Source organism: Zalophus californianus, chromosome 1 (assembly GCF_009762305.2).
Source record: "Zalophus californianus isolate mZalCal1 chromosome 1, mZalCal1.pri.v2, whole genome shotgun sequence".
In the NCBI taxonomy this organism is placed as follows: Eukaryota; Metazoa; Chordata; class Mammalia; order Carnivora; family Otariidae; genus Zalophus; species Zalophus californianus.
Genome location: NC_045595.1, coordinates 149379178 through 149395576, shown reverse-complemented (window position 1 = coordinate 149395576; position 16399 = coordinate 149379178). Strand labels below are relative to the sequence as shown.

Below are 16399 nucleotides of genomic sequence, written 5' to 3'. Positions count from 1 at the left end.
GACCAGGTGATTAGTCAGTGTTCCATGATGTAACCGTGCATCGCCTTCTGCAGAACCATAAATAATTCTTTGGGAACTTAAAAGTTACTGATAAATCTGTACCTGTGATATCTGATAGTACAACCCATCTCAACTCTGGGCCCACTATTTCAAAGGATTATTAGTTGTGCTTCATTTCTGCGAGATACAACCACTTGGCCTTCCAGCCGTAAGAGACTCTAAATATAGCTGTCAGCCTTTATAGGACTAAAGTGAGCCAACAAAGAGGCTAAACAAGGGACACCCACAAAATACCATACAGAAAGAAAATCACAACCATTAATGAATATTGCAGCAAAATTTCCTCTTTTGGAGCCACAGTTTCATGAGTACATGAAATATGCAGTAGCACATTTTAATCAGTGGCAGATCATAAAGGCCACAGCAGCCATTTTTAGGGAGAAAATGTGAGGCCAGGAGGAGTACAGCTCAGCAGTATGGAAATGTTCTACCAGTGTGTGTACATACTTACGTATGTATCCTGTATATTCAACACACCCAAAACCGATGGAAAAAACCATGCCGTTAACAAACACTGGGAATGTTTACTGTTTCTCTTTTTACATGTATCTATTTCCTGAAGGAGTATTTTCACTTGCAATATCAAGTTTAATTTAGATTGTAGAAATATTTTTAATAAAGGTCTAATCTAATAATTCCCAGTTAACTTTCCTAAGTTTATCATAAAATAAAATTCAGTCAGCATGCATAATAATAAAATTTATCCCATAAAGTATATTAATGTTAAAAACCGACTCTTAAGGGAAATTTCTTGATTCTAATACTTAAAACTTCTCATGATAAACATCTATTGTACTATTTTATAATCCTTATTTCTTTCTTATAATACTTCTTAATAAAACTGTAAATAAATTCTCTATTATTCTTATCTACCTAGAGGCCCCTATAAAATTTTTGTTTTTAATATCTTAGTTAAGTTCTTTACCTAAATGTATTTGTTACTGATTTACTTGAATGAACTTTAGTTATCATCTGATATAACTTATCATTCAGTAAATGAATCTCTTCCATTACAGTCCAGATGTATGTCCATCTGACTGCAACTGGAATACCACCTCAGAGAGGAAGCTGTTCCCTGTCCCATTGTTTCTCAGCTCTGGGTCCTGGGAAATTCTGCCAACTATTGCAATAAATGATTTGGAGCAACATAGCTTACAGGGCAAGTCAGCTCCCTACCCCTTCCACTGACACCCTCAAAACATTAGACCTGTGATGTCTGGCCTTCACCTTAATCTAAGCATCCCTCAGTTCTCATAAGCTGTCCTCATCAGACATGGATTCCCAGCACTGACCAGCACAGTCAGCCTCTTCTATTTTTTTTTTTAAGATTTTATTTATTTATTTGTCAGGGGGAGAGAGAGAGAGCACGAGCAGGGAGGAGCGGCAGGCAGAGGGAGAGGGAGAAGCAGGCTCCCCGCTGAGCAAGGAGCCCGATGCAGGACTCGATCCCAGGACCCTGGGATGATGACCTGAGCTGAAAGCAGATGCTTAACCGACTGAGCCACCCAGGCGCCCAAGTCAGCCTCCTTTAAACCTACCATAGCTTGTCAGCTTTTCCTAAAAACCTATTGCTATTAGAATTTAGCACACTTTTCCTGCTGTACTCAGCACCTAATACTGGGGGCTATTGCTGCTTATGATTAGACACAGCTTTTTTTTTTTTTTTTCAAGAATGAAGTACAATTATCTTCCAGCACTGTGCATGTAGACGGCTGCTAAACCATAGATGTGGATCATGTTCCTTTAGATGAGGAGTGATTTGTCCTATTTACAGTTCCAGCATAGCAGCTTACGTATAATAGGTGCCTGATAAATGGTTTTGAAGAAAGGTTTATGTTTTCCCTATTATATACCTAAACACTAATTTTTGAACCCATTTTACATTTATCATGATTGAAGTTCATCGTCTTGTTTGTAACTTTTGGGTCCTCTATTTTTTATTTTTGTCATCTGTCTTAATGTGGGATGACTTCCAGCTTTTGTGCTCAAGACAGATTTGGGAAGCATGCCTTTTGTGTCAATCCCAATGAATAAAAGAAATGCCAAGTCTTGTTATTTTTTTTTCAGTCTGACACAGTGGTTTGGTAGAAAACATGCTAGATTCTGTAAGCCTTAATTATATTATTTTTAGCAACGCTAATTTACGTTGTTTCTATAAATAAGTCATTTTGACTTTCAGAACTTTGGTCACTTTATCTGTAAAATGCCTTACCTGCTTCAGAGAGTCAGTAGGATGATCAAATATGATAATGTATTTGAAAGCAGTTTTTAAAATGTTTGAAAAATTATATAAATCCAAGGTTTGAAGTTGTTTTTGTTATTAATGATCTATTGAGAATCTCATTAAATGTTGAATGAAATAGTTCTTTTTTTTTTAAGATCTTATTTATTTGAGAGAGAGAGAGAGTGTGAGCACAAGCAGGGGAAGGGGCAGAGGGAGAAGCAGACTCCACACTGAGCAAAGAGACCAGCGCAGGGCTCGATCCCAGGACCCAAAGATCATGACCTGAGTGAGCCAAAGGCAGACGCTTAACCCACTGAGCCACCCAGGTGCCCCTGAATGAAATAGTTCTTATTTATAATTTTGTGATTTGTTTTATGACACCTAAGGTTTGAGTGTTTGGGTTAATAAAAATGTATTTTATACATAGTTTTATTTCCCTAAAGTTTACTAATTTGGTTTGTCATTGGGAGCAGGAGTGGGGGAAGTAGAACTTTCAGGGTTATGATCCAATTCATGTTCTTGAAATAATATCCATCGTAACTGTATTTTGTGCTACACAGGACTTTGTTTTTGCAATTTGAATTGTGGGCCTGTGAAATTTTATTAACTTCTTTGAAAAAACTCTGCATCAGCATTGTGTTTGTTCTGCTAAATTACCTTGACTTTTTAATTGAAAGGCAGTTTATTATAATTTTAGTATCAGCACTGTAGAAAGTCATAGAAATATTTAACAGTCATGTAGTTTGAACCCTCTCTGACGAGGAGGGAAATTATCTTGTCTGCCTGACTTTTAATAGATGACATTCACCCACTGGATCTGCCAAACCAATGTATAAAGATACTGTATCAGCTTCTAAACTGAAAACTCAAATGGAAGTGAAATTCAAATTGGTCTCTACTTGATATATGCATGTCCCAGAGCACTGGGGAGTATATGAAATCAGTCCTAACACAGCTACTTTTCCCCATTCTGATTATGATGATCCTAATTTAACCCTTTCCTGTGTAAACAATTTTGATTCTTTATGCAATAACAAGTGATTTCAGTACATCCATCCAGTGTAAAACACCCTCTTGGTCATCATTTCTATATAATACAAGAAGCAACCCCCGAGAGTGAGAGAATTGAATGAATTGAATAAAAATACTTGCTTTTTGTTTACTAGCCTCAGAAATTATTTCGTCCATCTCAGCCCATTTATCCTACGTGTAATAGGAATTCTTACAAAATGAAGTGGGAATATTTGTGTCAAGGATCCTGCACAGGGGTGGGTTACATGGCTACTGGCTGGGAAGTCTGTAGGTCAGGCCACCCAGTGATAACCATTTCTGAATCCGTGAGCTAAGAACCTTGCAGGAAGGGGAGTTGGATCAGCTGCTATTTCATTAGCTTACAATAAAATTCTCTTTGTTGTTAAAGAGTTAGGATGTGTACTAAGTAAATAATTCAAATTCAATTAGTAGTAAAAAGGTATATGATGAAAAATGTCTACCCTCCTATGGCCTCCAGTTTTTCTCTTTAGGGGTAACTCTGAATGTCTGTTTCTTGGGTATTTTCCCAGAGAATTCTATAAATTTACAAACGTGTGTGTGTGTGTCCCCGTGTGTCCATCCTTTTTAAAAAGATAACACACTTTTCCACACCTTTTTCACTTACATACCTTAAATGTCATTAGTATCACTATATACAGAGTTACTTCCATTTTTAATGGTTGTGTAATACACCTTTGGATGTTTGATAAATTTTTAAACACCCAACCCCCCTATTGGTGGACATTTAGCTTATTTTTAATCTTTTCATACTACAAACAATATTGCAGTGAGTGTTCTCTATATTCTTGGACCTTAATAGCTATAGGATAAATACCTAGAAGTGGAATTGCTGGGTCAAAGAGTAAGTGCATTATTTATTTTGATGGGCATTTTCAAATGACCTATCAGAAGATCAGCGATTTCCAGTTCCATCAACAATGTTTAATTTACAACAGAAATTTTGTCTTTCTAGTGATAAAGATTTCCTCTTCACTTCCTAGAATTCAGATACCTAGGAAGCCAAAACCAGAAGACTTTTAATGAGCATAAAGCCAAGGGAGTGGAATGGTCTTAAGGGGTTCAGACAGGGCCGCCTGCCTCACCAGGCTCTGCTTTTCTGAGACATCCTGTGCCCCTCTCTCTCCCTCTCTCTCTCTCCCTCTCTCTCTCTCTCTCTCTCCCGGTACCATGAGTGATTAAAAATCAATAAAACCAAAACTCTCCTTTCAAACTTCGTACTGATAGTCCCCTTTCTGTATGTCCTCATCATTATATTATCATTCATTCTTTTACAACATGCAATTATTCTGTTATATACAGATTGTGGTAATTTCTCAGTTATTTTAACTTGCCTGATTACAAATTACATGTGAGGGTTTATCTCTTTCAGAAATAAAAATGTCAAAAGGATTCTTTCCAAACGTGTTTCCTAAAAACAGCTCATTCTATTAGTGGTTTGTGAATCCTTAGAAGTAGCGTTTCCTGATTCTTAAAAGTGATTTTTGCTGTCATTTACTTCAATATTTTCATATTTCAAACTCCTAGACTCATTCGTGTTTGGATCAATAGCCATCTCTGCTCTGATTACCACTGACTGACCGATAAATTATTATAAAGTGTTTTGTAGGTAGAATATGCTATAAAAGTGACATTCCATCCCTACATTTCCTAATGTGCTACTGAGTCACGTGTAAAGGGGAACGTGTTGATTGATTTATGTGATCTGTGTCTGGCAAATACATAGTGAGCATGAGGGGTTTTGTTTTTAAGAATTTTGAAAATTACTTCATATTTTAAGTGGTATTTATTTTAACTATCACATGCTTCCCATTTAATTCTGTGAATAGTTTGGTCACTGCTTCAGCCCACAGTCTGTTCTTTATTCGCTGTCATCCTTTTGTTCTCTCTCTTCATATGTATCTTCTAGTCAAAGAAAGTCAGTATGATCACCAGCCATTTGTGTTATAGAATTACTAAATATTTTATAATCCTGAAAGACTAGTGTAATTGGAGGAAGAAATGGGAGTTGAGGTTACTGTACAGAAACTTTTTTCCTTAACAAATACTTTTATTTAAAATATTTTCCCGGAAAAAATAAAAAATAAATAAAATATTTTCCTGGGAGTTCCCCTCTACTTGCTAGATGAGATGCTGCCCAGTTCATGAATCATTTAATAAAGCCAATTAGATCTTCAGAATTTTTAAAAACAAAAAATAAATATTTTCCCAATAACCTTAGGCTTAGAATAAATTCTACTCATTATTATCTGTGGGTATGATATACTTACTAGTCTATAAGGGATGTGTTTTAAGTTTCTGTAGGATATCATTTTTTTCCCTCATTGGTTCTTTTTTCACCTTCAAATTTAAAGTGATGAAGGTTTGTATGCAGACAGTAGCTGTGAAATAGCTATTTGGAGTGGGGTGCATTTCCCTAGACATTCTTCTAAGAATAAGAATAACATCCTTATTCAAAGATTCTGCTATGGAATTGGGTTAATGGGCTTCTTATTGCTAAGCTGGGATCCTAACCACTATTTATTATACATCTCTGGGTGAAATTTTTTTGCGTTCCAAGAAAGTTACATATTTTTTAAAGAACTGTTGACATAAAACTCATTCCCAAATTGAAGATTAATTCTATTTTAAGTGTTTCTCCAGGAATTACGTACTGGATATTTTTATTTTGTACTTGAGGGCAATTACTAACTGGTCCCTTTAAGTATGTAATTTTCAGTAACACTTAATGTTTCTTACATTTATTCTTAGATTTTAAGTTCTCTTTAAAATTGTAGAATGAGTTTAGATTTCAAATTAAGTTGCTATATTTTATCTAAACATCTGTCAGCCAGGAGTGTGTCTAAGGGAGAAGAATCCTTTTAATAATTATTATAGTGGTAAAATTGTTTCTGTGCTTTGGAATAATCCATACCAAAAAGACAAAGCAAATAAACTGGTAATCATCCAGCAACAAAACCTTCTCCTATCTATTCTGCAAAACCTGAGCGAAGAGCTGACAGATAGTGATACTTTATCAAACTTTATCAGCTACCATTGAAAAGATATAAATTCCAGAGTTGATACTTACTGAAAGAGAATACCCAGAAGATCTCTCTGAAGGACTCACTGCTGCTACCATAAACTAAAATGTTTGTGTTTTTATTTTAGTGACATTGTATGCCTCCTGCATTCTCCTGGGAGTGTTCTTGAATAGCAGTATACCTATATTTTTTGAGCTTTTTGTGGAAACTGTCTACCCAGTTCCAGAAGGAATTACATGTGGAGTTGTCACTTTTTTAAGTAATATGTTCATGGGAGTACTTTTATTTTTTCTCACATTTTATCACACAGGTAAGAAATTTGACTTTTTATTTCCTATCTAAATGTGTTATGAGGGAGGTTTGTGGCACTGGTGTATGAGGGAATTTATATGGAGAATTCTCACCAAAGCAAATTACTTTATTTGAGCTTTCATGTGCCAGTAAAAAAAAAAAATCCTCAGTTGTTTTTCTTGAAATGCATCCTAAGCCTGATCTAGGGCACCCTCACTCCCCAGAGTTTCTGATTTCATGAACCTGGACTGGGGCCCTGCATTTGTATTTTTAAAGGGCCCTCAGGTGATTCTAATATGCAGTTTCTTTGAGAACCACTGGTATATTGTTTTTTAAAAGGTACTTAGAATCTACTGTCTTAACATAAAATATAAATTAATGCCTGGGGTATATTTGTAGTGTAAAGCCTTAGAGATGAATGAGGTTACCCAAGGAGTGTGTAGAATGTATAGAACAGCTCTGTCCAATGGAACTTTTTATGATGATGGTGGTACTCTTTGTACTGTCCAGTACAGTTCCACCAGCCACATGAAACTAGTGCAGAAAAAGAATTGGATTTTTTTCATTTCATTTTAATTAATTTAAGTTTAAATACCTGCATGTGGCTAGTGAATTGGTTAGCACAGGGAAAGAGTGAAAAGAAGGTTGAAGTGAGAACCCAGGAGTACACCCTTGAAGAAAAGGGAGACCCTTACAAGAGAGAGGGATGGGGTCCTGAATTCAGCTGGAGGAGTTAGGCTTGGACAGAAGGAGTTAGGAGAGGAGGCAGCATGCATGGGCACAGAAGCAGACACGTTTCCTGGGGAGATCGTTGAAGGAGCTCTTCGATGGCACCATCTTCTGCTTACAAGCCAGTCTGTTAAGAACTGGTGGGAAGATAGTGGAGGAAGGGCTTACAGAGAAAATGAAGCGTTAAAATAACCTTTGCGGGGTGGGAGGAGACACTATGGGAACAGCAGGAAAGGTTGCTGGGCATGTTGAAGGCAGGCCTGTCTGATGTTGGGGTCCATGGGTTTGTAGTGATTCCATTTTGCATAGTTGTTTGGTTATCTCTGATATTCTTTCTTCTCCTGTCCAAAATCTGTGTTACTGTTTCAGAAAATTTGAATATAATTTTCTGGTATTCTTTTTTGCATGTTAAAATATAAGGACTTATACTTGTGATTCTTGAATGTAAGACTTTTATTAATTTCTACTAGGCTTAGATCCTATTTTATTTCTTCATCTTAATCTATTACTAACCCTTTTCCCTCATTGCTATTCTCTTAACTACTCATCAAATACCAGTAAATTTGGATAATTTGTACATGGAAGAATCTAATTTGTAAGATTCAAATGTCAGAAATGCTCTAAAATGTGGCAATCCAGGAGTCTTAATTGTTTATAGGAAACTTTCCAACAGGCTTATAATTGAAATAATAGCCATGATAACCAGCTTGACTGGAAAATAAATTTTTGACTTTTCAAAGCTGATGAAACAGTCTGGCCTGGGTTTTGGACAACTTTTGGTATAGCATTTTCACCTAACAGCAAAAAGCATCTGAATGATATATTAACTTAATATATATCTATATAATTAACAACAGATTATTTCCATCAATCAGGAATGCAGGTAAGGTAGGTTTTACCTTTCCTTAACTTGATCTAAGTTGAGTTTCTCATATGGAGGAGAGTGATTAATGAAGTCAGCCCACTGTTTACAGTCCCCCTGGAAACGTGTTTCCATCAGGGAACATGCCATCAGGAGGTGTTGGAATAAGGTCTTTGCTTCCAATGTGTTTTCTAAAACAGAACAAACAATTCTAAATAAAATAAACAATTACTAATTACTACACATCAGCTTTCATCCACTTCAGTATATCCCAGTTGAAATTAAGAGGCTCGATGCCTCTCTCTTGTGTGGTAAAGTTTGAGGGATGGCTGTGTTGCCCCTTCAGGTGATAGAAACAGTTTTCCAGCTCATGGGCACAGCTTTGCTAAGTGGTCTCTGCAGCCTGGCTAGAGTGTGGTTTTTTCTGTCTGCTGGAAATAGAGTTTTGTCCTCCCAGTATATAAAAACAGTAGATGCCAGATAATGTTATTCCCTGATAAACCTCTTGCATGTGGTCTCTAAAGTATAGCATATATTTATTAATCTGTTTAAGGCAGAGAATACCCCTCCACTGTGTGCGTATGGAAGAGCCCAGTGTACTCCTGACCATTTTGCTTGGCCAGTAGAGTGTCTGTGTCCCCCCGCAAGTCCACACTCAGCTTTCAATCTGTTCAGCAGAGATGAGTCTGATGCGAGTGAGCGTCAGTAGGTGCTCACCACCACCACCCCCATTTTGCAGATTCCTAGTGACCAGATACAAGCAGATATTTTTGTTTCTCTGGCATAGGTAGCAGAACAAACACTTAGCAGTATTTCTGCTAATTCCTATCTCACTGATATAATCAAGGATCTATCTAGCTGGGGGAAAAAAGCTTCCTTCTTTTTGGTTGGTTTCTTTTTTTTTTTTTAAGATTTTATTTATTTATTTGACAGAGAGACACAGCGAGGGAGGGAACACAAGCAGGGGGAGTGGGAGAGGGAGAAGCAGGCTTCCCACTGAGCAGAGAGCCTGATGCGGGGCTTGATCCCAGAACCCTGGGACCATGACCTGAGCTGAAGGCAGATGCTTAACCTTCTGAGCCATCCAGGCATCCCTTGGTTGGTTTCTGATCACATGTTTGTATACATATCTGTGTCGATGTTAAAGGCTTATGCCTCATCTCCATGATTATAGTGGAAAATGAGATTTTAATAGTTAATATTAATCCAGCAAGATGACTTTCAGGAAAAAAAAATCTCAGTACATTTTGACATTGGAGAGAGTTAATTAGAAGGTATGTGTGAAAGAGCCTAGGCCAGGTCAGTCACTGGCACCCACCAGATGTTTGTCTTATTTCCTTCCAGATAATTCGCTGCTTGCTAGTAGAAATTTAAATATCTAGGCTTCCATTTTAAAGGAATGCTTTTACCTGTTTATGTGTGAGTGTGTGTAATAAATGGACACAGATATGCCCACATCTCTCTAAGGCCAAGGTCACTAGAACGATGGATGACAACCTTGTTGAGTCTCTTTCACGTAGGATTAGCCGATCTTGCCCCAAAAATCCTCCCACAGAAGCCCACACACCTTGTAACTGAGGTTCGAGGATACATACGCGACAAATCTGAAAATTTTGCGAAGTTATTTCCTAAAAATAACTTTGAGTTCCACAGCCTAGTACCCTAAACATTTCTTGGGATGAAGGAATTCCCTTCCATTACAGCCAGCTTTCAAACGCCATAATTCTGCCATGTTAAAACTTGAAAAACTCACCCAGAAGTTAGGTATCAGGATTAGTTCTGTCAGCTACATGATTGGAAGGCCTGGTTTTTAATCATCACAAAGATCTGTGGTTTCGTAGGGTCACTCCTCGAAGAAGTACTAAATTTCCTGACTAGAGTTTATTTCCCCACAATGTGACTGTGTCAGAGATAATTTTTCAGGGCTGTACAGACTAACCCCAAAATGACCCCATTAGAATGGCTTGCCTAGAAAGAAAGCCTCTGCTGGTGGTTTGCTTGCAGATTATGGCTGTTACCATCACGGATGGTGGGCATCACACAAACTTCGATGCCAGGTGTCAGTGGCTTCTTTGGAGCCCAGGGTCACAGGGTCTCCCACATCCTGTTCTCTCTCTCTTTGGGGTACTTGGAAAGTGTCAGAAGTTTCTTAGAGTTTTTCTTAGGGTTTTTCAAGGTCACGTAAAACACACACACACACACACACACACACTGTTACTTGCTCCCTAATACCGGCACGTAAAACACACACACACACACACACACACACACACACACACACACACTCTGTTACTTGCTCCCTAATACCGGCACGTAAAACACACACACACACACACACACACACACACACACACACACACACACACACACACACACACACACACACACTGTTACTTGCTCCCTAATACAGGCATATTTGTAAAACTGAGTTGCTTCCAATAATGTTTGCCTGGAGAATCTCTGAGTTATTGCAGACAGTACAATGATACTTTATCCTGATAACTTCACATACAAAATCAATGTGAAGGTGCTGTTAATGTTCTTTATATGCTCTGAAATATATTCTAATGTTCTGTTTTTTGTTTGTAACTTGTTCTGAAGTTTGTATTGTTTGCTATTTTTTTGTTCTAGAAGCTTTGCAGCAGGTTTTGGCTAAATGCACTAAAGGTTTTTACCTCAGGCCTTTCATTTTGAAGTAGCTGACCATGAATTTGAGGTTGCACTGTGGCTCAGAAGATTCAGGGGCCTAGCTGAAGAGTGAGGCATTGACTGTTGGTTACCCGAACAGGTTCACCAGATGTAGACTAGTAAGGAGTAATTTTATATGTAGGGAGTAATTACACATGTTACAGTCAGATCTATTGGGTAGTTAATGGGAGTGAAGGGAGCAGGGCATTACACCATGAAATCATGAGGTTACGTGGCTCCTCTTGAATGAAAATGGCGACAGTTTTGTTAAATCATCATAATTCTGCTTAAATCCCCAAAGAAGGTAGGAGGTTCGTTCTGGAGGGTAGCATCTGGGACCAGACAAGTACTTCAAGGTGGTAAGAACTGAAAGCATGGCATCATTAAAGGGAAAGATGTGAAAAGTGTAATAGTGCTTCTGGAAGAAAAAGGTAAGAGGATGAGCGAAATCCTGATTAGTTCAGTCCCAAAAGAACATCACCATTTGGTGCAGAGTCCACTTCACCAAGTAAAACGTAGGTACCTGTCCAAACTGTAAAATTAGCAAAGACTACTCCAGATGTAGTATATATAATAAATGACAGAGAACCAGCAGAAATATAGAAAGAGGCAGATTTAAGGTATGGATTTGTATTTTCTCTAGTGAAAGGCAAAAAAAAAAAAAAAAAAGGAATATTAGAAAACTGTGCTCACTTTAAAAAGGTATAATGGTTGGGGCACCTGGGTGGCTCAGTCGGTTAAGCCTATGCTTTCCGCTCAGGTCATGATCTTGGGGTCCAGGGATCAAGCCCTGAGTTGGACCCACTGCTCAGCAGGGAGCCTGCTTCTCCCTCTCCCTCTGCTCCTCCCCACTGTTCGTGCTCTCTCTCTCTCTCTCAAATAAATAAAATATTTTTTTTAAAAAAAGGTATAATGGTTAAGAATAAGAAAGTATCAATGAATCAGGACCCTGTTGGTTCAATTATGTCATATGACACCAGGCTCAGAAAGGACAGTAGGTGACTTTGCTACTGCAAAGTCATATTAAACATTTAAGCAAGCCGTTTCCTGCTTATTAGAGCACCTAAGCTGTGGATGATGTGAATGGTTTGCAGTGGGAAAATGTAGAGATGCATATCTTTGCCTTCTGAAAAGGCCAATAATTTCAAAGAACACTTGTAGTTGGTTGAGCCAAGTGAACTTAACTAAAAGGTGGATTTGACTTCTCAAAGGTGAGCACAATAGTAAAAATCAGGCTATAAACCATAACACTAAAGAACAATTATGAGGCATTTTTATAGATTTCATCTGAACCCAGGGAGAAGGAATAATTTTACAACTCTGATGAAATAAAAGGTCTGCTTTGGCAATGTTTGATAAATTTCTAGGTTTCAGGGGAGCAAGGACAAGTTGGGTGTTGCTACATGTGTGTTACTCTAGCCCCCCATAAAATACAATCTCCATAAGATTTAGAAAGTGTCCTTGTTGTGGAGCACTTTGTCAAAACATACTTTTTTTTTTTTAGCTATTGCTTAAAATTTGACCTTAAAGTCAAAATACTCACTTTTAATACAAACAGTATGCTATTCTATTTTACTACTTTTTCTCTCATTTTTTTTACTGCTTCTTTTTGCCTGTTAAAATTATCATCTGAAATCCAGAAGCTGTATGGTTAATATAAAAGCTGACAATTCTGGTGTGTCTTTTCAGGGATTATTGGAATGAAGACAAGATTCCAGGGGTCACAGCCTTCCTGGGTGTTTAGATTATAGTCAATCCAAGCACAGAAAACAGCTTTGCATAGAAATACCACTGAAATATATGTCTTTGTTATATGCTATAGAATAGCATGTCTGACTTTTAAAATGTAAAAATTGAGATGTAAGGAGGCTGCTTTTATAAGCATATTACAGAAAAAAGGTATTTCAGCACCTTTTCTTACCACTTGGTTTTCTGATTTCCATTTCTAAGCATAAACTGCTCTTTTAGCCATATGAATTATGGATTGAACTAAAGCAGCAGTGTAGGAATGTTTAGGATGATTTTTGAAGATTAAGACAGTATTAGTATTCTCTAGAAGTACAAAAGGAAAATATAAACCTATAGCAGTGTCCAAAAGAAAGAAAATGTACCAGGGAGCTTTTCCCCCTCATTTGTTTTTGTGTTTAAGATTTTATTTGTTCATTTGAGAGAGAGCACAAATGGGGCCGGAGTGGGGGTGGTGGGCAGAGGGAGAAGCAGACTCCCCACTGAGCAGGAAGCCCGCCACGGGGCTGGATCCCAGGACCCTGAGATCATGACCTGAGCCGAAGGCAGACGCTTAACCGCCTGAGCCAGCCAGGCGCCCCTGTTGTTTTGTTTGTTTAATTGAAATTGCTAAATGGATATTAAACTAGGGAACACAACCTCTTCATGCCAAGAGGCTGCTCACTTGTGCACTCAGAGCCTCAGGATGACCTGGCAAGGAGGGCTGGGTAGAAGGAGGCAGAACAGAGGCACAGCTCAAGGACCACTGGAGCTGGAGGAGGCTGTGTCAGGCAGCCACAGTAAGCTGGGATGTCTTGGTAGCATGAGGCTGGGATTGGCCTGTGGGCAAGCCGCGAGTTCATGAGCCATCATTTTTGAATAAGCATGTTCTTGATACCATTAAACCAAGTAACAAGAGAATTGCCTGTTTAGATGATTCCTCTAGGTTTTTGGGTAATTGACATCGTACATACCGTTTATGCTAGTAGAAAAAAAAAGACAACTAGAAAGAAAGAAACCAAAATATTCACAGTACTTTCTCTGACGGTAGAATTAGGATTAATTTGTTATATTTCACTTTGTTTTTTTTTTTTCATGTATTTTCTAACCTGTTTTACAATGATTACTACTTGCTGAGAACTAGATATTTCTCTCCAAGAAAATCTAAAAGTGTTATCTCCAGATTCAGGTGATTTTCTTACTTGTCTTTCTAAACTGTCAGATATTTCTTTTTTTTTTTTAAGATTTTATTTATTTATTTGCCAGAGAGAGAGAGCGCACAAGCAGGGGGAGTGGCAGGCAGAGGGAGAAGCAGGCTCCCCGCTGAGCAAGGAGCCCGATGCGGGACTCGATCCCAGGATCCTGGGATCATGACCTGAGCCGAAGGCAGACGCTTAACCACCTGAGCCACCCAGGCACCCCTAAACTGTCAGATATTTCTAAACAGAGACAAGAGTGTTAGTGATAGAGGGCATTTAAAAATAGCGAACAAATGTTTAAAGGTGATTGATTTTTTTCCCCCTTTGGAGGAATAGATTTTTTTTTTTTGCCACCAAAGTCAAAGTGGGTTAAGTTGATGAAAAGTTATTAATAATACTGATTAAAAATATTGCACATGAAAGCAGTATAATACATTGCATGTTAACACCTAGACTCCAGATCGCCACTGTTTCTTGAAAACTGGTTTTCAGGCCTCCCACAATGCATTTATTGTTACACATGCTTTTGACTGTAGAGCACATAGCTCATGGCATACAGGTTACGGTATTCTGCTGGTGACATATGAATGCTTACAACTGCACGTTTTTGTCTTCCAGAGTTGTCTTGGTTCAACTGGTGCCTTCCCGGGTCATGTTTGCTCAGTCTCCTCCTCATTCTGTGCTTCAGGGAATCGTATGACAGACTGTATCTTGATGTGGTTGTCTCGGTATAATGGCACAAACGTGAAGGAGTTTAAAAAGGGACTGGAGATCATACTGCATACTGCACATTTGCTTGGAGTTGCACACCTAACGGGAAAAACAAAAGAAGAAGAAACTTCAATCAGAGGTTTTGTTAGGTTACAGATGATCACATTCATTTCATGACTACTAGGTAATAATAATGTGGGACTTAGGGATACTAGGGGATCGAAAGACTATACAATGGCACACCTGTGCCTGGTTCCGGGGTCGGAAGTGTGGATATCTTACACGTAAAGCACTACCTAAATAATGCCCTCTATGTTTTGTGCCAGTGCTAAACTACTGATTGATCAATTGTAATTATGGAAAGAAATAAAGGGTATCTGTCACATACCTTACCTAAGTCACATATCAGAGTAGGAAGAAAGGCCACTAACTTCTAAAGAAGTTTAAACCCTCTATCAGATTTTAATTATAAAATAGCCAAGAGGTCTGTCGATGATCAAAATTAGCCACGTGTACACTACGTTTTTTCTAATAAAGCCATTTCTTATATGACTCCTTATTTTTAATTAGGTCAGAAAGCTTTGGCCATCTTTATTATGGTGAACAAGTGCTTCCCACTGACTTCAGAGCACATTCTTTGTGTCTCGATCTCAACTTATCCTTGTTTCTGTGAAATACAATTTCATCTACTAGGCTCTTAAATAATTATATTAAAGGTGACTAAATGTTCGGTATAGTCGCATTAAATATTGTATGAAAAATGTAATTCCGTTCTGATTTAGCACTTTGTTAAAAGTGAAATGACAAATCACATAGAACATTCTGTGTCTTCAGCCTATATGGTGGCATGGGATGTAAAGTCCAGCACCAGCTATTATTTGCTAGGGTTGCAGTTTATTAAATGACCCTTGTTTGAAAATAACAATTTCTAACGTTGAAACTTCCAAATCTGTTGAGTGATTTCTGGATTACATTCTTGTATTTCAAATCAGGTTGTAAAATACTCAATTCTGTATGGAGTCTGTACATTTGAGAAGGTGATCTTTTGCCAGTACCTGTATTCTTTGTATGGATGATAGCTTTTTTAAAAATGACAGTTACTCATCGGACAGCTCTCAGACATATATTTCACTGTGACATAAAATATGCTCCAATGGGATTATGATATTACCGCTGTTCACATTTACATCATTACCCTTACCCAGGAAAACCAAACATTTTCCCAGGAAGACAAGAACGATACTTTCTTTGCCTTCATTATTCTCAGCTTCCTTCAGCCCCCTCTCTTTTTTTTTCCTCCCTTGAAATTATATCTTCATTGTCAGCTAAATACATATTTTATTTGTCTTTCTCTGGACAGAGTGCAAGCCAGCTCCTCTCTTAGCCTTGGTGGTAGAATATGGTTAAAGAGAGCTAGTTAGCCCTCCGCTTATCTTACCACGTGTGCACACACCCTCACACACAGTCCCAGATGTTCCCCCTTCTCCCCCTTCATAAGGCCAAAGCTGTGCGGGAACTCACCCTGGTCTCAGCGGGGATCTGAGCCTTCTTCTGGGATCCTAAATTGTGCTCCTTAAAAAGTAAGAAATTCAGCCTCTGCCTTCCATCACCTTTAAATCAGCCCCTTTATAACCATCCTGCTAACTTAGCATCAAGGACTGAAAGAACTAAGGAACTTGCTAAAGAGAAGAAAGCTAAGTAGTTCCAGTTAACTCTGTCACTCTTCAATAAAAGGAAAGCAGGATTCTTGAAGATGTTTGAAAGCCAGCCACTATGGATATTAGCAGTCCATGAGCTGGTGCTAAAATAACCCCCACCCCTTCCTTTTTGGATAGAA

At 38.2% G+C, this 16399-nt stretch overlaps 1 protein-coding gene across 1 annotated transcript in view; it reads left to right on the top strand.

The window, feature by feature from the left end:
• The window catches only part of SLC49A4 (solute carrier family 49 member 4), a 67095-nt gene extending 51545 nt beyond the window's left edge, over positions 1 to 15550 (top strand). The window contains exons 8-9 of the mRNA XM_027584174.1: positions 6485 to 6667; positions 14470 to 15550. Coding sequence (XP_027439975.1) covers positions 6485 to 6667; positions 14470 to 14585 — 299 coding nt within the window. The 3' untranslated portion in view covers positions 14586 to 15550. The remainder of the gene's footprint in view (positions 1 to 6484; positions 6668 to 14469) is intronic.
• The last annotated feature ends 849 nt before the right edge of the window (positions 15551 to 16399 follow it).